Source organism: Oncorhynchus gorbuscha, linkage group LG02, assembly GCF_021184085.1.
Source record: "Oncorhynchus gorbuscha isolate QuinsamMale2020 ecotype Even-year linkage group LG02, OgorEven_v1.0, whole genome shotgun sequence".
NCBI classification, from domain to species: Eukaryota; Metazoa; Chordata; class Actinopteri; order Salmoniformes; family Salmonidae; genus Oncorhynchus; species Oncorhynchus gorbuscha.
The window spans coordinates 83933299-83954792 of record NC_060174.1 but is presented as its reverse complement, the minus strand read 5'-3'; the positions used below and the strand labels follow the sequence as shown (position 1 = coordinate 83954792).

The window sequence follows — 21494 nt, the reverse complement described above, 5'->3', positions numbered from 1 at the left end:
AATATTTTTGTCTTGCCCATTCACCCTCTGAATGGCACATATACACAATCAATGTTTCAATTGTCTCAAGGTTTAAAAATCCTTCTTTAACCTCTTCTCACTTTCATCTACACAGATTTATGCGAATTTACAAAGTGACATCAATAAGGGATCATAGCGTTCATCTGGGTCAGTCTGTCATGGAAAGAGCAAGTGTTCTTAATGTTTTGTATAGTCAGTGTACAGTCTGACCTTTTAAGGCATATTTGAGACAAAGATTTGGGGATAGTATTTATTTAGAAACATCTAAAAAGTTATAATAATACCAGTTCATTTTCAAAGTGTTAAGATGAATGAAAATACAGAATTTCAGGGTGTTCATTTACATTTTAAATGTAACATTACTTGAAAAAGTAAAAAGGCATAACGCTCGCTCAACATTAAAATGTTCTTTTTTACCTCTTGAATGATAGGGCAAACTGAAGATTTCCGCCTAAATAGACATACCCAAAAGTTACAATTTTTCATGATGGCCATAAACAATAACAGGTAATGTTGCATAGTTTTAGAAATGTCTGGAACTCACCTTTCTGAGAAAAAAATGTTTCAAATTGCCAAGGTGTACTCACTTTAGAGGACACAAGCTCAAGTACATAGTGAAAATATGAAATGGGAAAAAAATCTAAAATGTTTTTCTTTCAATCCAACAAAAATGGAGAAATAGGGTTTGAAATGACTGATGCTTTGTAAATATAGTAACAATCAAATTATAAATGACTTACTATAAAATTGCACCTTTCTTTAAAATAAACATGATCATACTTCGTTACAGTACAATCAATATGGTCACTATTTCATATAACTGACAGAATTTTCTTCTAAATGTCCACTGAGCAGCACAGAGACAATTCAAATGTGTGCAGACTCGTTACTTCAGCTTTAAGCACAACGTGATTTCATCAATCTGTGACCAAGAAAAAGTGGTCTTGTTTAAATTTTAAGAAATTAATTAGTATTATTTCATGTTAAGAGCTCTAAATCCGGCTGAGAATATCACAGAGATGAAACCACAACTGCAGGATTCGCTAGACTGTCCCCTTTTATATATGTATCAGTTACTCAGAGGAAGAGCAAATCGATTCTGTCTGGATAGGGCAGAAAATGTGACATGTTGCTCCCTTTGCAAATGTCGGGTCCACTGAGCGAGAGTGGGCACTATGAGGCACAGGTCCCTATGACATTCAAACAGCGCCTCGTACACCAAACTGTCAGTCGGAATTGCTCCAGAGACACGTAAAGTGCCCCATATAGGAGACTTAACATCCTAAGTAAAAATGCTTGATTTTTCAGCCATCAATGGCCTTCCTCAGAACTAGGTTGATGGCAGAAACATCAAGCTTTTTAACTTTGCTTAAATAAAACAAGGAGTTTTTAAATGCTGAGTGTTGCACCTTTTTATTTTCAATGAAAGTGCCCTTCACTTCTTCCAAATTAAAACATTACTTACATATTATTTTACAGTTTAAATGAAAAGGTTAACTCTTTTTGTAAACGGAATGTTATGGAAGTGTCCAAACTTTGTATTTCACTTGGTTTTGACAAACTTACCCCACTGGTGATAAACTACATCATGCTTGTTCTGCAGTTGCAGGGTCACAGATAAAACATGAACAAACCCTTCAAAAACACCCAAATACATCATTTTAGAAACAGTAATGCTCTCAGTATAGCAATGCAGGTCTTGAGCAATGCCCGGAAAAGGCCTACACGGAGAAGTATCGCTTGAGTCAACAAATTAGAATTTAAAGTTTGGAATGACGTCTAAAGACCTGCATCGTTATACTGAGAGCAATGCTGTTTTTAAAAAGGACTTATTTGGGTGTTTTTGGAGCTTTTGTTCATGTTATATCTGTGCGCCTGCAACAGCAGAACGAGCATGAGGAAGTCTATGGCTGGTGGGGTAAGTTTCTCAAAACCAAGTGAAATTGCAAAAAAAAGTGTCTGGACACTTCTATAAAATGCCATATACATCCAAAATACAGATTTGGTTAAAATAAAGTGAACCTGTTCATTAGGTAAAAGACAAATACAGAGCCTGTTCAATACAAATACATCTTCTACATTTAAGTATACAGATTACTCTGAGCCTCAGTGATTATGGCAAACTTTCGGAGGACGTCAGCGCTCAGACAAGGCTCCAACTGGAGGTAAAATGTGGGGAGAGAGAGGGGGAGAGAGAAAGAGAGATCAGCAAAAGACAAAGCTTTTGAGAAGCCTGAACAGTGATGAATAGCTACCATTAGGACATTGATACTGATACTGGGATGACTTAGTCGGGGTTGCAACTTAACGTTGAGTTAGAATACAAAAGCTGCAATTTCGAAATGTGGTTGTAAGCTACATTTGTTTGATCGGTAAGTTAGTTTTGATAGCTGGCCGCTAGACTTGTAGTAAGCATGGTCGAATTACTGACTGGGATAGGCCCCATTGTTCATCAGTTATATTGAAAACTGCTAACATTTGCCTCTATCTTATGGCAAAATGTCTAGAACTGCAGGAAATTAGTTATAAAACTGCAAAGTCTTCTTTCCACCCTACGGCAAAATGGGCAGAATTTTAGGAATTCAAATTTAAAGCGCAAAAATGTTCTGCTCCCTGCTCTACAATGTATTCGCTCACCTTGACCAACTTGCTTAGACACAACAGGGCAGGTTTGTAGGTTTCCATGGTGATAGAGTCTGGGCTGATGACATCAGTGTAGCATTGGTACAGAACAGCTGGAATCTGATGGACTTGGCAGTGGCTCAGTACTGAGGAAAGAATAGAGATCCATTTTAGTATTTGGGTTATTCTGTGTGAAAAGGAAGCAGAAATTAACCAAAAATAACCATAATGTAATCCATAGAAAGGTCCTAAGGAGAAATAATGACAAATTCAGCAAGTTGGCTAATATGCATGATATGGCAAGAATCTTTGACAAATTAAATCATGTTCCGTTAATGCAAGTACTTTTACGCAAATAATATATGCCTGAACATGGTTGGGGGCAAATTCCATTTCAAAGTCGATCAATTTAATGAATTGAAAATAGTCCATTATTTAATTACGTGGAATTAAATGGAAGACTTCAACCCAGGGAATCAAAGACATCAGTATGGTGGTACCTGCAGCTGGCAGTCCAATGAGGATGTTTGGCTGCTCTAGTGCAGGGCAGAGGGCCTGGCCCTTGGAGGCACTGCTCTTGAGGGAGCGTAGGAAAGGGACAGCGCTACCGTAGAGGTAGTCTGGCGTTTTGTACTCAGCCACAGGGCTGTCCGACAGCACCATCACACTGAGCCCTCTCTTCTGGAGGCAGCCAAACACCTAGAACCAGAGGGAAGGAGGGAGAAAGATAAGAGGCCGTAGTCATTGTTGACCAGTACTTTTACAGTCACATCTACTTATAGTCATATCAAGCAGTGGGCAACCTGAACCTCTAAGGCATCTATAAAATCATAAGAGCATTACCTTTTCTGTCCATTGAAACAGTTGGTCCTCCGCAATGTAACAAGTGCTTTGGCAGACCAGGACCTTCAAAAGCAACACAAGAATATACTTTAAAGCAGTTGTCACCAACGAGTCGATCGCAAGGCTTTCCTAGTTTTTTCCTTCCTCCAAGGCTTTCCTAGTTTTTTCCTTCCTCCAAGGCTTTCCTAGTTTTTCCTTCCTCCAAGGCTTTCCTAGTTTTTCCCTTCCTCCAAGGCTTTCCTAGTTTTTCCCTTCCTCCAAGGCTTTCCTTGTTTTTTTAAACACTTTTTACCCCTTTTTCTCCCCACTTTTAAGATATCCAATTGGTAGTTACAGTCTTGTCCAATAGCTGCAACCCCCATAGAGGCTCAGGAGGGGCAATGGTTGAGAGCCATGCGTCCTCCAAAACACAACCCGCACTGCTTGACACTGCTCGCTTAATCGCTTAACCCGGAAGCCAGTAGCACCAATGTGTCAGAGTTGACACTGTACAGCTGGCATTAAAAAAAGAAGCCCAACAATAAAGCATCAAGTTACTATTTTTTAAATTAGTTTTGCACTGCTTGTGGTAGGTGCACTTGATTCAACTGCCCTTCACACCGGGTATCGTAGTGTTCCCATTTGAACCATTTCATGTCTGACGGTACAAACTCTACTCGCCCGGGGAGCAAATTAAGTACCCCCATAGGTCTACCACTGGCCAATCAGATAGCTCAAATCACCGTGTCTGGAGCTTCCACAAGCCCACAGTGAAGCTGATAGTTGACTCGGTGTGAGATTTCAAAACATTAGCAATCATGACTAGAACCTGTCAAAAAATACAGCAAAGAGCTGCTGTTTTATTCAGCGCTGTCACATTTACAAGCCATAAAAGAAACCTCCCAGTGAAGCACCAGTGCATCGGTCAATAAGAAAGTGGTCAGATGAAGCAGATGCTAAGCTACAGGACTGTTTTGCTAAGCTATAGGACTGTTTTGCTAGCACGGACTGGAAAATGTTCCGGGATTCTTCCGATGCATTGAGGAGTACAACACATCAGACACTGGCTTCATCAATAAGGCCATTGATGACGTCGTTCCCACAGTGACTGTACGTATATACCTCAACCAGAAGCTATAGATTACAGGCAACATTCGCACTGAGCTAAAGGGTAGAGCTGACAGTTTCAAGGAGTGGGACTCTAACCCAGAAGCTTATAAGAAATCCCGCTACACCCTCCGACAAAACCATCAAACAGGCAAAGCGTCAACACAGGACTAAGATCGAATCGTACTAAACCGGCTCAGACGCTCGTCGCATGTGGCAGGGCTTGCAAACTATTACAGACTACAAAGGGAAGCACAGCCGAAAGCTGCCCAGTGACACGAGAATACCAGACGAGCTAATTTAGTTCTATGCTCGCTTCGAGGCAAGTAACACTGAAGTATGCATGAGAGCATGAGCTGTTCCGGACGACTGTCTGATCATGCTTACTCATAGCATGCGCTGACCAGCTTGCATGTGTCTTCACTGACATTTTCAACCTCTCCCTGTCTGAGTCTGTAATACCAACATGTTTCAAGCTGACCGCCATAGTCTCTGTGTCCAAGAACACTAAGGTAACCTGCCTAAATGACTACTGACCCGTAGCACTCACGTCTGTAGCCATGAAGTGCTTTGAAAGGCTGGTCATGGTTTACATCAACACCATTATGCCAGAAACCCTACATCCACTCCAATTTGCATACCGCCCCAACAGATCCACTGATGATACAATCTCCATTGCACTCCACACTGCCCTTTCACCCCTAGACAAAAGGAAGACCTATGTGAGAATGCTCTTCATTGACTACAGCTCAGTGTACACCATAGTGCCCTCAAAGCTCATCACTAAGCTAAGGATCCTGGGACTAAACACCCCCCACTGCACCTGGATCCTGGACTTCCTGACGGGCCGCACCAGGTGGTAAGGGTAGGTAACAACACAGCCGCCATGCTGATCCTGAACACGGGGGCCACTCATGGGTGCGTGCTCAGTCCCCTCCTATACTCCCTGTTCACTCATGACTGCATGGCCAAGCACCACTCCAACACCATCATTAAGTTTGCTGATCACCGACAACAACGAGACAACCTATAGGGAGGAGGTTAGAGACCTGGCCGTGTGGTGCCACCAACCTCTCCCTCAACGTGATCAAGACAAAGGAGAATGTGGACTACAGGAAAAAGTGGGCCGAGCACTCCCCCATTTTCATCGACGGGCTGTAGTGGAGCAGGTTGAGAACTTCAAGTTCCTTGGTGTCCACATCACCAACAAACTAACATGGTCCAGGCACACCAAGACAGTCGTGAAGAGGGCACAACAAAACATATTCCCCCTAAAAAGACTGAAAAGATTTGGCATGGGTCATTAAATGGTTCTACAGCTGCACCATGGTTGCATCACTGCCTGGAATGACAACTGCTCGGCCTCCGACCGCAAGCCACTACAGAGGTATTTTTTCTTAAAACTGCATTGTTGGTTAAGGGCTTGTAAGTATGCATTTCACTGTAAGGTCTACACACCTGTTGCATTCGGCGCATGTGACGAATAACATTTTATTTGATCCACTCGCACTACAAAATGTATCGAGACTTGTGTCGCTATTAGCGGCTTGCCTTTCTAATATCGAGGAGTAGCCTATTTCACGTTCTCTGATCATACGAGTAACATGAATTGGTGCATGAGTCAGAAAACCAGAGGTAGCCTCTCACAAAACCCACCCTCTGCTGAGACTGAACCATCAGATGCAGGCACCATCAGTCCAGTAAAATAAACTATTTCAATTAGTAATGCTACAAATTATATATTACCAGTGGGATCATATACCTCAGGTTTTGAAATATATATATTTTTAAATGGTCTGAGAAGCACGACATTGGCTGGGCAATTCAAGAATAGTCTATATGCATTGAGAATGTATTGAGCTTATAGCCTATGCACAAACCTCACTGCTACAGAATTGATTTTGATAGGTTAATGTTGCATAGGCTTAGGATGAAGTCGTGATTTTTTTTTATCACAGCCTGCATTTTGACAAAGTGATCGCAGCTCATGAAAGGTTGGTGACCACTGCTTTACAGAACCTGCTATAATCGCTGAGTCACTGACTACAGTAGCAATGAAAATATTGCTGGAACACACCTTTAAAGGTAGAGTCAGCAATCTAGAAACATTTATGAAGGTGAAGCGCAAGGCTTAACTTCTGTTTTTATCCCGCAGCTATAATATTGCAGCAGTGTGAAGCGCACGTGTCTTTATTTTTGGAAAGTACAACGTCTGACATAGCGCTCATCTGCAATATTTGCGGTTCATCCTACTGCTCGTTGCAACGTCACATCACTGCGTCTCAGTTAAATTTGTATACCAACTCAGTGGCCTTGTGGTTAGTGTCCATTATGAAATTGGAAGATCGATCCCTGGTTGAGTCATACCAACGAACAGGACCATATGCCTCTCTGCTTGGCACTGAGCAGATGGATTAATGCTGCAACAGACTAGTGTCCAAACACAGGCTTCTGAACGATGGGCCGTTGTGATTTGGACAAGGCTTAGACCTTTAAGTGTATCCTATGTGCAATTGTTGGTGTGCATTGTGTTTGATCAGCCACTCACTGCTGGGTTGTCCCTGTGTCGGTAGAAGAGACAGGCTGGCTCTCCAGGCAGTGGGGCAATGCTCTGTCTACTGGAGCCCCTACTCCTCTCATTCCATAGTGACACATGGCCCACTGCATCCCAGCTTTCAGTGTTCAACACATATGCAGACAGAAATCCTGAAAATAGGAGAGAATTTTCATTCCTTGAGAGAGTTAGACCAGGAGTGTATTCATTAGACGGATTCTGTTGCAAAACTTGACAGAAAGCTGTTTGGTTGCATTTAGTTCTTAAACGGAAGTTGTAGTTCATTTTAAAAGTATGGTTTTCATGCGTTGCCATGTCCATCCCAATAGTATGCAGAACGCTTGGCACAAGCTGCACATCTATAAATGACCAAATCTTCCATACTCCAAAGTGAAATCCATAGGGTTCCTTCCGCCAGTCACTTTGTTTTTTAAGAGAGGTGACTGAACTACAACTTCCGTTTAAGAACAAAACAGGACTCAACAGCTTTTCATTTTGAAGAGCGTTGAGTAAACTGTTGTAAAAACGTTTTACAACGGAATCCGACTAATGGATACACCCCAGTCGTCACAGGTGAGCTTTTATTTAACTAGGCAAGTCAGTAAAGAACAAATTCTTATTTACAATAACGGCCTAACCCGGACGACTCTGGGCAAATTGTGCGCCACCCTACGGGTCTTCCAATCACGACCAGTTGTGATACAGCTTGGAATCGAAACATGGTCTGTAGTGACGCCTCTAGCACCGAGATGCAGATGCCATGCTTTTGTCCGCGGCGCCACTCGAGAGCTTACCTGCAGCATTAGTGCCCACGGCAATGATGAGGTCTGAGCATTGCAATTTGTTGCTGCCAGAGTCCTCAAGTGATTGTGCGACTTCAGGACACCACACAATATGGACCTCCCTGTTGAACCAGAACACCAGTCAGTCAAAAACTTTACACTTTAGTCACCGTGTACTAACGTATTGAAATAATAAAATGAGTTGTGTACAGTTGAGAACAGAGGACATGTTATTTTATTGACAAGCGATGGCTATTTAAAAAAAAGCCATCTACTGCATAAGCTACAAACGCGAACCATTTCAAAGCATTCGCTAACGTGTTGCCAATTGAAACTGAAAGCTCAATAGCGTGCAGTTTGTGAGTCGTTAGCAAGCTTTGTGAGTCGTTAGCTAGCTTAGCTACCTCTTTTCTTCTATCTCTCTGTGAATTCGCTCATCTTCGTTTTCATCATCCAGATCATCGTCGTCTTCTTCGACTGCACGCGAGTAAACAGATAAAACCTCTCCGAAAAACGTTGCCATCGTATATTGTATGACTGTAGCTAGCTAGATGACTGTACTGACAAAAAAAATGGGAGAATCTCAATTGTCTCTCCTCGCGTCCTCTCTCCTCCTTCTCAAAACCCATTGGAGGAGCAGGTCAGAAGGTCTGGACCAGCTGGTTTTCTCATCCAATGGGTTTTGAGAAAGAGGCGAGGAGAGCAGTGTTGCCAACTGATTTTCAGGGGAAGTTGCTGGAGGCAGGTCGATTTGTTGCTAAAAGTTGCTAAATGACGTTGTGATCATTGAGCGGAATACACAATAACGTTACTCAAATTGACTGAAAAAAGTTTGGATGTTGCCACACACATACATACTTGTTAACACAATTAAGGAAGTTTCCTTTAAAATTATTCATAAATATTATCCTGCCAACCACTATATGAAGAAGTTTAAGGAAAACATCAACTCAAATTGCTCCTTTTGTAATGACCACCCAGAAACAGTGTTGCATCTTTTTTTGGCATTATATGCATGTAAGAAAACTGGCAAGACATCAGTAGGTTTATAATTGAACACATTTATGAAGATTTTACACTATTGTGGAGAGATGTACTGTTTGGATTCTTGGATACAATAGAAATAAGCTGAAACATTTTTATGTAATTCATTTCATTATTCTTTTGGCCAAATTTACAAACAGAAAACCACATTTTCGTGCCCTACAAAAATAAATTGAACTGTATTTTAAGACGGTTAAATGCTCTACTAACAAAAAAGCTGTTAGAATTGTAAGTATATGCATGTCCCTTAAGGTCCTTGTGTAATTGTAATGTGCTATTGTACGCCCTAGCTCGAATGTACATTGTCTGTAATCTATGTATGCTTGTGTTCCCTCATGTGCTTTATGTATTGATTTGTTGTTAATAAAAAATAAATATATTTTCAAATGGAACGTGTGATGTGACTGAGTGTGTGACAGAAAATCGTTTTTGTGTCATTTAGGGGGGAAATGCATTTTAGCGTTTGAGTCACTTTTCAAAAGTTGCTAAAAGTTCCAAATACATTTTTAAAAGTAGCTAAATTTGTTACTAGGTGCTGTTTGAAAAAAAGTTGTCAGGGTAGACTGAAAAGTTGCTAAATATAGCATCAAAATTGCTAAATTGGCATCAATGGAGGAGAGAACACCCGAGGAGGTAACGTTGACGATTCCTCGTGTGTACTTCCTTCGTTTTCTTTTTCTCAGTTTTTCCCTTGAGTTCAACGCGACAGGTACCCCTATCACCGCCTATCGTGCTGGAGTGTAACAAAATATACAGTCGCTAGTGCAGTCACATTTTGCTGCCTTAATTTAAATCTAAAACGGGATCTAAAACGGGTAAAGCTTTTGCTACCGATCTACACAGACTACTTGACATTTTCAAAGTGAAAGAAAATTATAGAGCATTTTCCAATTGTTATTATTATTTTTTTAACTATGATGTCTTGATTGTGTATGTTCTCTCACCCAATCATTAATATTTTGTGATGGTGGAAGCACCTCAGGCAGCCATTACAGCTGTGAATGCCATTACAGCTGTGAATCATTTTGAATAAGATTCTAACTTTGCACAACTTTTAGAGTAAAAAATACTGTATATCGATTGGTTTTGTCAACATTGCTCAAGCTCAGTAGGCTGAATTTGGTTAGGAATCATTGATGGACTGCAATATTCAAACATTGTCTGTGATTTTCAAGCAAATTTAAGTCAGGACTGAGACTGGAGCACTAAGCAACACAACTTGGAAAGCCATTCTGGTCTGTTTTTGGAAGAAAAATGTGTGCAATTGTCCCGCTCTATCCCAGGGTTAGATATTCAGACTCCTCAGTCCCTGCCGGTGGCAAGCATACCCAAAACATGATGCTGCCACCACAATACTTAAAAATACAGGTTTCACTCTGTGTTGTATTGGATTTAACCCATCACATCTGAAGTTTTTAAATTTAGACCTAAATGTTCACTTCCTCCATGTTGTCTTTTAGTATTACTTAACAGCCTTGTTGCAAACAGAATATATTATTTGGAGTGTAATTTTTTTCAACACAAACTTCCATCTTTTCACATATTTTCATACAGTCCAGTAATGCGGAGTGAATGTAATGTTGTTGATACTCTGTATTTTCAATTATTGTGGTAGCAGCATCATTACATTTACATTTAAGTCATTTAGCAGACGCTCTTATCCAGAGCGACTTACAAATTGGTGCATTCACCTTATGACATCCAGTGGAACAGCCACTTTACAATAGTGCATCTAAATCTTAAAGGGGGGGTGAGAGGGATTACTTATCCTATCCTAGGTATTCCTTAAAGAGGTGGGGTTTCAGGTGTCTCCGGAAGGGTGATTGACTCCGCTGTCATCAGTCTCAGTCTCCTTGGAGATGGGCTGAAATCCAAAGTTCTATATTCATTGTCTAAGCAATACCTAATTTATAAACGCTAAAATATTGTTCAAACACTTAAATCTGCAAAAATTACACGTTTATTAGTGGGCGATGGTGATTTGTTATTGGTATGCGTGTTACCAGCAGGGACAAGGGAGTTTGTTAGGATCAAAAGAAATATGAAAGAAGCAAAACCCAAGTAAAAAGTTAGAGGAAAACCTGCCTCAGACTTCTGAATATACCCTTGGGTGGAGTTTTATTTTTCAGCGAGACAATACACATTTTAATGCCAAAGACACACCCGAATGGTTTTCCAAGTGCTGTTGAGTGTTCCTGAGTGGTTCAGACTCAGTCCTGATTTAAATCTGCTTGAAAATCAGAGAAAAGTTTTGAATATTTCTGTACATCAATGATTCCCAACCACTGAGCTTGAGCAATTTTGACAAAAACAATGGAATGCCTCCTGAGAGGCGCAGCATTCTAAGGCACTGCATCGCTGTGCTTGAGGCAATTGGAGATCACGAAATTGGGGAGAAAAAAGGGGGTAAAATACACAACAAAACATTTATGATATACTGTATGTTGCCCGAACAGTAGTGCAAAGTAGATAGAATCTTATTCAAATCTTTGCGTAATGTAGAGAATCTCACACATGCACAGAAATTTCAGACCATTACCTATTGGGAAGAGGGTTCCAGAGGATATTTTTGCTGTGTTCATAATGTCTAGTCAATTCTTAAATACGAGCATACGACTGGGAAAAATTCACTTAAACACCCCTCCAACTCGTAATTACTAGTGGTAAACTAGTCTATCATTTCTGAGCTCCCACATGATGAACTCCGACTTCACCTACGATTTTTAATTAATTAGGAAAAGTTTCTATATTTTTTCAAGGCTGCGAAATGTGACAACTGTGCAAGGAGCGTGTAGACTTTCAATAGGCATTATAGCTCTGCTGGAACCCATCTGTCTTATAGGTAGATTAGATAATATAAAATCCATTTGCTTACTGTGGGTGAAAAGCTTACCCTTAGATCAGACCAATATTATTATTTAATTTATTTGACTTTTTACCCCAAAATTGGTAGATACAGTCTTGTCCCATTGCTGCAACTCCCGTACGGACTCGGGAGAGGTGAAGGTCGAGAGCCATGCGTCCTCCCGAAGCACGACTCTGCCAAGCCGCACTGCTTCTTGACACACTGCTTGCTTAACCCGGAAGCCAGTCGCCCCAATGTGTCGGAGGAAACACCGTCCAACTGCTAACCGTGTCAGCGTGCATGCGCACAGCCCGCCACGGGAGTCGCTAGAGCACGATGGGACAAGGACATTAACCTGGTAAAGGAATACACTTTCTGGCCTAAATGCAACACATCACTGAGTAACTGCCTCCTTATTTTCAAGCATTTTGGTGGTTGCATCGGCAAATATTGGGGAGTTTTTCAGGATAAAATTAAACAGGATGGAGTTAAGCTGTGAGAGGATTTCACCTTTCAGCAGGACAATAAACTACAACACAAAGCCAAATCTACACTTGAGTTGCTTACTAAGAAGTCAGTGAATATTCCTAAGTGGCCAAGTTACAGTTTTGACATAGATCTGCTTGAAATACTATGGAAAGAAAATTGCTGTTTAGCCACTATTCTGACAGAGCTTGAAGAATTTTGAAAATAATAATATGCAAATATTGCACATTCCAGGTGTGCAAAGCTCTTAGAGACTTACCCAAGAAGACTCACAGCTTTTATCGTTGTCAAATGTGTTTCTAATGTGTATGGACTCAGGGAGGTGGATACTGATGCAACGTCTATCTACATTTGATTAATTAAGAAATGTTTGCATTTTTCTTTGACTTTGACAGAGTATTTTGTGTAGATTGTTAACAAAAAATGACAATTACATCTATTTTAATCCCACTTTGTAACACAAAAATTATGTGAGGAAATCCAAGGGGTCTGAAAACTTTTGCAAGGCAATGTTCATGTAGAAATGGCATCACAACATTAACATAAGGTTTAACCATATGTATCTTTCCATCCTAGGTCTCTGCTAGATGCACAGTGAAGTGTCCACATCAATGGTCACAGAAATGTCTTGAGGAGTGCTGTACTGGTCTGAGAGTGGAGGAAGTTAGTATGAGTATTGTCCCAGTATCCCAGGTCCAGTGGTGATGTCATGGCCTCCACGGAATGATCCCAAACTGTGTTAAGGGAAAGGCAGGAAGCACAACGTTTCTCATAAGGCTGACATGTTTATATGCAACCACATTCTCAGGTCAGTACAACATTTTTGTCATTTCTAACCCCAATGCTGCCAGTGCCTTGAAGTCATTTTTGTGTTGAGCAAGGAAGGGTGAAGATTCTATTTCCTAGGATATGTGCTACTATGGTATAGCAGTGTATCCCCAATAATAATTTAGCATGTTGACGCCACTCCCCAAAATCTAATAAATATTTAAAAAATTCAATATATACATTACCATTAAAAAGTTTGGCACACCTACTCATTACAGGGTTTGTCTTTATTTTTTACTATTTTCTACATTGTAGAATAATAGTGAAGACATCAAATCTATGAAATAACACATATGGAATCATGTAGTAAACAAAAAACTGTTAAACAAATCTAAATATATTTTATATCTAAGATTCTTCAAAGTTGCCACCCTTTGCCTTGATGAAAGCTTTGCACCAGCATCAACCAGCTTCATGAGGTAGTCACCTGAAATGCATTTCAATTAAAAGGTGTGCCTTGTTAAATGTTAATTTGTGGAATTTCTTTCCTCCTTACTGCGTTTGCGCCAATCAGTTGTGTTGTGACAAGGTAGGGGTAGTATACAGAAGTACATCTAAAATAAGCAAAGACAAACGACCGTCCATCATTACTTTAAGACATGAAGGTAAGTCAATGCGGAACATTTCAAGAACTTTGAAGGTTTTTCTGACTGCACTTGAAGAAACTATCAAGCGCTATGAGGACCGCCACAGGAAAGGAAGACACAGAGTTACCTCCACTGCAGAGGATAAGTTCATTAGAGTTACCAGCCTCAGAAATTGCAGCCCAAATAAATGCTTCACGGAGTTCAAGTCAGAGACACATCTCAACATCAACTGTTCAGAGACTGATTGAATCAGGCCTTCTAAAGGACACCAATAATAATAAGAGACTTGCTTGTGCCAAGAGACACGAGCAATGGACATTAGACCAGTGGAAATCTGTCCTTCGGTCTGATGAGTCCAAATTTGAGATTGTTGGTTCCAACCGCTGTGTCTTTGTGAGACGCAGAATAGGTGAACGGATGACCTCCCCATGTGAAGCATGGAGGAGGTGTGATGGTGCTTTGCTGGTGACACTGTCAGTGATTTATTTAGAATTCAAGGCACTCTTAACCAGCATCGCTACCACAGCATTCTGCAGCGATACGCCATCCCATCTGGTTTGCGCTTAGTGGGAATATCATTTGTTTTTCAACAGGACAATGACCCAAAACACACCTAGAGGCTGTGTAAGGGCTGTGTCACGAGAAGGAGAGTGATGGTGTGCAGCATCAGATGATGTCTTCCACAATCACCCGACCTGAACCCAATTGAGATGGTTTGGGATGAGTTGGACCACAGAGTGAAGGAAAAGCAGCCAACAATTGCTCAGCATATGTGGGAACTCCTTCAAGATTGTCGGAAAAGCATTCCCCATGAAACTGGTTGACAGAATAACAATAGTGTGCAAAGCTGTCATCAAGGCAAAGGGTGACTACTTTGAAGACTGTAAAATGTATTTTGATTTGTTTAACACTTTTTTGGTTACTGCATGATTCCATGTGCTATTTCATAGTTTTGATGTCTTCACTTTTATTCTACAATGTAAAAAATAGTAAAAGTAAAGAAACCCTTGAATGATTAGGTGTGTGAAAACATTTGACTCTGTATGTACTGTTGAAGTCAGAAGTTTACATACACCTTAGCCAAGTACATTTAAACTCAGTTTTTCACAATTCCTGACATTTAATCCCAGTAAAAAGTCAGTGTTTTAGGTCAGTTAGGATCACCACTTTATTTTAAGAAGGTGAAATGTCAGAATAATAGTAGAGAGAATTATTTATTTAAGCTTTTATTTCTTTAATCACATTCCCAGTGGGTCAGAAGTTTACATACACTCAATTAGTATTTTGTAGCATTGCCTTTAAATTGTTTAACTTGGGTCAAACCTTTTGGGTAGCCTTCCACAAGCTTCCCACAATAAGTGGTGTGAATTTCGGCCCATTCCTCCTGACAGAGCTGGTGTAACGGAGTCAGGTTTGTAGGCCTCCTTGCTCGCACACGCTTTTTCAGCTCTGCCCACAAATTTTCTATGGGATTGAGGTCAGGGCTTTGTGATGGCCACTCCAATACCTTGACTGTTGTCCTTAAGCCATTTTGCCACAACTTTGGAAGTATGCTTGGGGTCATTGCCCATTTGGAAGACCCATTTGCGACCAAGCTTTAACTTCCTGACTGATGTCTTGAGATGTTGCTTCAATATATCCACATAATTTTCCTACCTCATGATGCCATCTATTTTGTAAAGTGCACCTGTCCTTCTTGCAGCAAAGCAACCCACAACATGATTCTGCCATCCCCGTTCTTCACGGTTGGAATGGTGTTCTTTGCAAGCCTCCCCCGTTTTCCTCCAAACATAACGATGGTCATTATGGCCAAACAGTTCTATTTTTGTTTCATCAGACCAGAAGACATTTCTCCAAAAAGTACAATCTTTGTCTCTATGTGCAGTTGCAAACCATAGTCTGGATTTTTTATGGCAGTTTTGGAGCAGTGGCTTCTTCCTTGCTGAGTGTTTCCTCCAGCATCTTCACAAGGTCCTTTGCTTTTGTTCTGGGATTGATTTGAACTTTTCGCACCAAAGTACTTTCATCTCTAGGAGACAGAACGCGTCTCCTTCCTGAGTGTTATGACGGCTGCGTGGTCCCATGGTTTTATACTTGCGTACTATTGTTTGTCAAGCAGAGGCACTGAGTTTGAAGGTAGGCCTAGAAATACATCCACAGGTACACCTCCTATTGACTCAAATGATGGCAATTAGCCTATCAGAAGCTTCTAAAGCAATTAGATAATTTTCTGGAATTTTCCAAGCTGTTTAAAAGCACAGTCAACTTAGTGTATGTAAATGTCTGACCCACTGGAATTGTGATACAGTGAATTATAAGTGAAATAATCTGTCTGTAAACAATTGTTGGAAAAATTACTTGTGTCATGCACAAAGTAGATGTCCTAACTGACATGCCAAAACTATAGTTTGTAAATAAGAAGGAGTGGTTGAAAAACAAGTTTTAATGGACTCCAACCTAAGTGGATGTAAACTTCCAACTTCAACTAACTGTATGTATGTATGTATGTATGTATGTATGTATGTATGTATGTATGTATGTATGTATGTATGTATGTATGTATGTATGTATGTATGTATGTATGTATGTATGTATGTATGTATGTATGTATGTATGTATGTATGTATGTATGTATGTATGTATGTATGTATGTATGTATGTATGTATGTATGTATGTATGTATGTATGTATGTATGTATGTATGTATGTATGTATGTATGTATGTATGTATGTATGTATGTATGTATGTATGTATGTATGTATGTATGTATGTATGTATGTATGTATGTATGTATGTATGTATGTATGTATGTATGTATGTATGTATGTATGTATGTATGTATGCATGCATGTACTACACACACACACACACACACTTTTAAGTTCAGAGTGACAAGTTACAATGTATATTTGTAGCAAACAGAGTGAGCAGTGGCAATTAAAGACATTTTAAAAGCTTTTGATGCATTCAGAGTCCTTTGGTGGTTTTCAATTAGGTAAATTTAGATGGGCAACCATATGCTGCAGCCTAATTATTTAAAACATATATGCTGCATCACTTGGGCTACAGGTTATAATGCTTTTAAAGTGTAAATTATATTTCAGTTTGGTTCAACAAAATAATTACATTTTAATGCATTTTGGAATAGAATATCCTTTGCAAAAAGTAACCAGAACTGACCTTCTCACAGTCATTCTACAAAAACAAATATCCCCCTACTAGCTTTGCCCCCGCTGCTGAAAAACATCCCAGGGTAAACTCTGGATATGGTATTGTATTGTATGGCATGAATTTTAAGTCGCTCTCAATCAGAGCATCTGCTAAATGACTAAAATGTCAAATACGTGTGTGCCTCACCCATCCAGTAGCAGCACAGCTCCCAGCAGCAGTAGCAGGACAGCCAGCAGACAGGAAGAGATCACTGTGATGACCACCATTCCCCCAGAGCGCTTCCCTGTCCACTCATCTATGGAGGACCAGGACCTCGCTGCACAGACAGAGAATACTTTAAAAAATGTTTTTTTTTAACCTCTGACTAAAATTAGCCTTTAAGAGGGAACACAATAAACCATTTTCAATTCAGGCCAGGGCTATTAACTCCCCCAAGTGTAACAACCGTTAAACATCTTGTGCTGATTATAGGCTATATCTGTGTAATAATAATGTTCATAATTTATTTTAGTGGTTTTATCTTACTTGATGTTAGAAAAATGGGATATGACCATTTAGACTCTGAGACCACTCCTCTGGAGACTGGATCAATGAGGATGTACTTCACCCTGAACAATAAGAAAATACACATTTACACGACAGACCTTAAAAAGACCACAACAAATCCATCAATTATACTTTTCAATTAGTTGGGATTTAGACATTCCGAGCTGTTAAAAGTCGGTTGCTTTCAAGACTGTCAATGACAAAAGCATCCTTGATGTATATTGCTATGGTATTGATACCTGACAGTGGAACCCGGAGGTAGGATCCCATTGCAGTTGGTGTTGGTGCAGTTGCCCTCCGCACCTACTCTGAAGTACTTGATGCCAGGCAACTGGCCACAGGGGAAGTCCTTAGGGCGACCCAATTTGGTGACAAAGTACATTCTATTAGTCTGGCTGCTGAAGGCAATAGGGTATGGAGAGGCACTGACGATCTGTACTGCTACCAGCTTGTCAATGTCAAAGTTGTTGATGCCTGATGTGCAAAAGGGCCATGAGAAAAGACAAAATGATCAATGGGCTGGACAATCGTACATCTATCTAGTATCTGATTTGATTTTGATTTAGCTGCACTGGAATTGTAATCTGATGGATGAATCATTATTAATGATTGTATCAAAGTTAAGATACGGTCCCTCGATGTCTTTAAATACTTTGCCACATCCAGTTGAGACCTACCTGGTCCAGAGGCGATGGCAGCCCATACTTGACAGGTGCTTTGACTGCATTTGAGCTGGGTCAGTGTGTTGAAGTAGCACAGAGGCTGGCCCAGCACAATGGTAGTGCTGGTTACCCTGCCGCTTGCCTCATAGGGGAGAATCTCAGGAATATGATCCAGAGACACAACTACACAAACAGAACAGGAAAACGATGTTCTACTTTTTACTACAGGGTTTGGATGCTATCTGTGGGAGAGCATAAGAAACATGACTCTTGTTTTTCCTCCCAGTCTTGTCATGTTACAAAATTATTGAATCTGTCCCTAGTCTCAGACAATGGGAGGACAATACATGCTCAAATGATAATTACTGTAGAAAGGCCTAATTATGTTTTCTCAGATTGTCATTACTTTCATATGGATAATTGTATTCACTACAGTGACTATTAATATCATAACTAGCTGTACTGATCTCTGATGCTGCAGTAAAAGTGCATAGAAATCTAATTTCTTGTTTTGGATAGTGAAAATCCCACACACATGAAGTGGCTCAATGAGGAGCTAGGCCATGGTGTATACAGACAACATTTGCACTGCAAACATCTCTTAAGGTTGAAAAGTAAAACATGTGGGGGTAAGCACCCTGAGCAGGAGAAAGCACCATGTCCATTTCCCTGAAAAACCAGTCTATCCTATTATTTATCATCCAAGAGGAATTTTTCCTTTCGAAAAAAATTGAAGGGCATGTTTGGAATAAGGACACATTTCACATCCAACTAAAAACAAACACTTATATTCAAGTAACCATCCTTCACCTGTTCGGGCTCTTTTAATGTTGCCCAAAAGCATAATTTATGGAGTAAAACTGCCCTAAAAACGATTCTATGACCTGTTCTACATCAACAGCATTTATCAATTTTAGCTTAGCAATAAGACCAAATCGAATCATTCAATCTGCTAATAAAAAACGCTAACCAGTATGGCTACATAAAGCTATAAAGTATTGTTAAGTATTCTGTTTACGATCATCAAACATTGATTTGGGTCTTGTAACACTTTGATCTTTATTAGTGATAGCCTATTTTCAATAACTTAAATATAATAAAAACTAAATTAAGAGCATTCTTTCAACATGATAGCCTGTTTATACGTGAAGGGTGGTTAGAATAAAATAAAGTATTAGGTCTATTCAAAAAAATTCGGCATATTAAAAGATTTAAAAGATTAACTTGGACAATGTTTGTTATCACTACCTCTCCCGAAACATATAGGCTTGGCTGTAACACTTACTTTGCGGTCGGACTCCGAACATAACTACACTTAAGATAGATGTATATGATAACATGTACGTCCAAGACATCGCAGATATTTTGGGGTTGATACTGTCAAAAATGTGCCCCCGATGTTTCTACTATTAGTATTTCGCTTGACAAAATATATTTTCCAGTAAGTTACCGTGCCTTCTCTGTGGTGTGTGCAGGTGAACTAAAACTGTAGGTGTTACGTTAGTAGTCTGTGGGAGTTAACAGTTCCCAGGGAAACGCTATCAAACGTTTGTCAAGGACAAAACTTTTAAAGTATAATTACATTTGCTAAATTATAACCACTAAATCGTAAGTGTCCAATCATAATATAAGATTAATAAATTCCTACAAAATAAATAAATGCCAGTATGAGTATAAGTATGTACAGTACCCTAAAACTGTAGGTGTTACATTAGTAGTCTGTGGGAGATCCCAGAGAAACGCTATCAAACATTTGTCAAGGACAAAACTTGAAAAGTATAATTAAATTTGCTAAATTATAACCACAAAATCGTAAACCTCTAATCATAATAGAAGATTAATACATTCCTACAAAATATACTTCCATACTTTTACTCAGGGCCAGACCTATGCATAAGCGATATAGGCGGCCAATTTGGGTCCCGCCACCAAAAATATATACAAAACTTAGTGTTGAGAGTTAGAATAGTAGAATACACAAGGTGATGTTTCAAAATGTGTTTCTGCATCATAAAGGTCTACCTGAACCAGAATGCCTGAGACCCGAGCGGGTCCAGGTCCAGAATTCTAACTTGTCCCTCTGTCTGGATCAGGTCCTGTTTGATTGTCATCGGGTCTTGGGTCTATGTAACTACAGCTGACAGACCCGAGTGGACCCGACCATGGCTCTACATTGCCTATAGCATATTTATTTTATGCTAATAAGGTGAATTTATTGAGTTATAGAAGGCCTAGCCAAAATTTAAATATCTATTGTTAACCAGAAGGGCAATCAATCAACCAATCAAATGTATTTATCAAGCCCTTTTTACATCAGCCGATGTCACAAAGTGCTGAAAGTTAGAATTTGGCTGAAAAACATAATTTTGTCACTTTGGTCCAATCGGGTCTGGTCTAGAGCCGGACTTGTTAGGGTACGGGATCTAGGACTGGTTGTCCTAGGGTCCATTCGGGTTTGGGTCTGATTGTTCTGTTTGGGCCCGAGTCCCCCCCCCTTTTTTATTGATTGAGTCAGTAAGGGTGCGGGTCTGATTGTCCTTGGGTCCATTCGGGACCAACTTTTTGGACCAGAGAAGACCTCTCGTGCATCAACAGTTTCCCCCTTTGTTATGTCAGTCACTGACAGTCAATCAAGTAGCCCATATCAGCTAAAAAAAATTCAGTTGGTAGGTTAGTCTAGCCAGCTATCTAAAACTTGTATACAAGAAGGGTTCTTCAGCTGTCTCCATAGGAGAACGCTTTTTGGTTCCAGGTATAACCCTTCTGGGTTCCATATATAACCCTTTTGGGTTCCATATAGAACCCTCTGTGGGAAGGGTTTTACATGGAACCCAAAAGGGTTCTACCTGGAACCAAAAATAGTTTTTCAAAGGGTTCTCCCATGGGGAACAACATTTTGCTTACGGCCCCAAAAGGGCTTGGGGGCTTACTGTACATGAATGCTGCAAATCTGAACACACCAGGTGTGTTTACACATTACACAGTAATGATGACGCCATATAGGGGACATGAGAGAAATGGGTTGTTATTATTATGTTCTTCCCTTTCTATTTTAATTATTGTAAAAATATTAAAATACAACTAATATGAGGTTAAATAAGCTTGATTCACTTGGTGCACCCAATCATTGCCTCCAAATACATGTAGCCTATAATATGTGACATTCAGCATTGTATTTTAAACATGGCTCAACTCAAGTTATTTTTAATGAAACAACAAAAGTAGACCTCTAAATAGCCATCAAACTAGTTATTAATTTGCATTCTCCCCCAGCCGTAATATCACAAACATATTGATCATGAATGGACCACTAAATGCAACATTTTCCTCTTTCAAACCCTCACTACAATTCTGTGGCTGGTTTTGGCAAATCATAGTCAGTGTAGCTCTTGAGCCTAATTGGGTTAGTGGAATTT

The 21494-nt window shown here is 40.0% G+C and overlaps 2 protein-coding genes across 2 annotated transcripts; both read right to left on the bottom strand.

Annotated features, from left to right (window-relative positions):
* Positions 1–1415: 1415 nt before the first annotated feature.
* Positions 1416–8527, bottom strand: psmg1 (proteasome (prosome, macropain) assembly chaperone 1). Its single transcript, XM_046324842.1, has 7 exons — positions 8313–8527; positions 7921–8030; positions 7121–7278; positions 3487–3549; positions 3144–3342; positions 2659–2789; positions 1416–2180 (listed from the first exon to the last, which is right to left on the bottom strand). Exons 1-7 carry the CDS (start codon positions 8429–8431, stop codon positions 2103–2105), a joined length of 858 nt encoding a protein of 285 aa, XP_046180798.1. The 5' UTR covers positions 8432–8527; the 3' UTR covers positions 1416–2102.
* A 4250-nt stretch (positions 8528–12777) lies between these two features.
* Positions 12778–19575, bottom strand: LOC123994643 (uroplakin-3b-like). The gene is made up of 6 exons (XM_046297493.1): positions 19364–19575; positions 18094–18261; positions 17656–17890; positions 17396–17478; positions 17057–17186; positions 12778–13017 (listed from the first exon to the last, which is right to left on the bottom strand). The coding sequence occupies exons 1-6, from the start codon at positions 19431–19433 to the stop codon at positions 12948–12950; spliced, it is 756 nt and encodes a 251-aa protein (XP_046153449.1). The 5' UTR covers positions 19434–19575; the 3' UTR covers positions 12778–12947.
* Positions 19576–21494: the final 1919 nt, after the last annotated feature.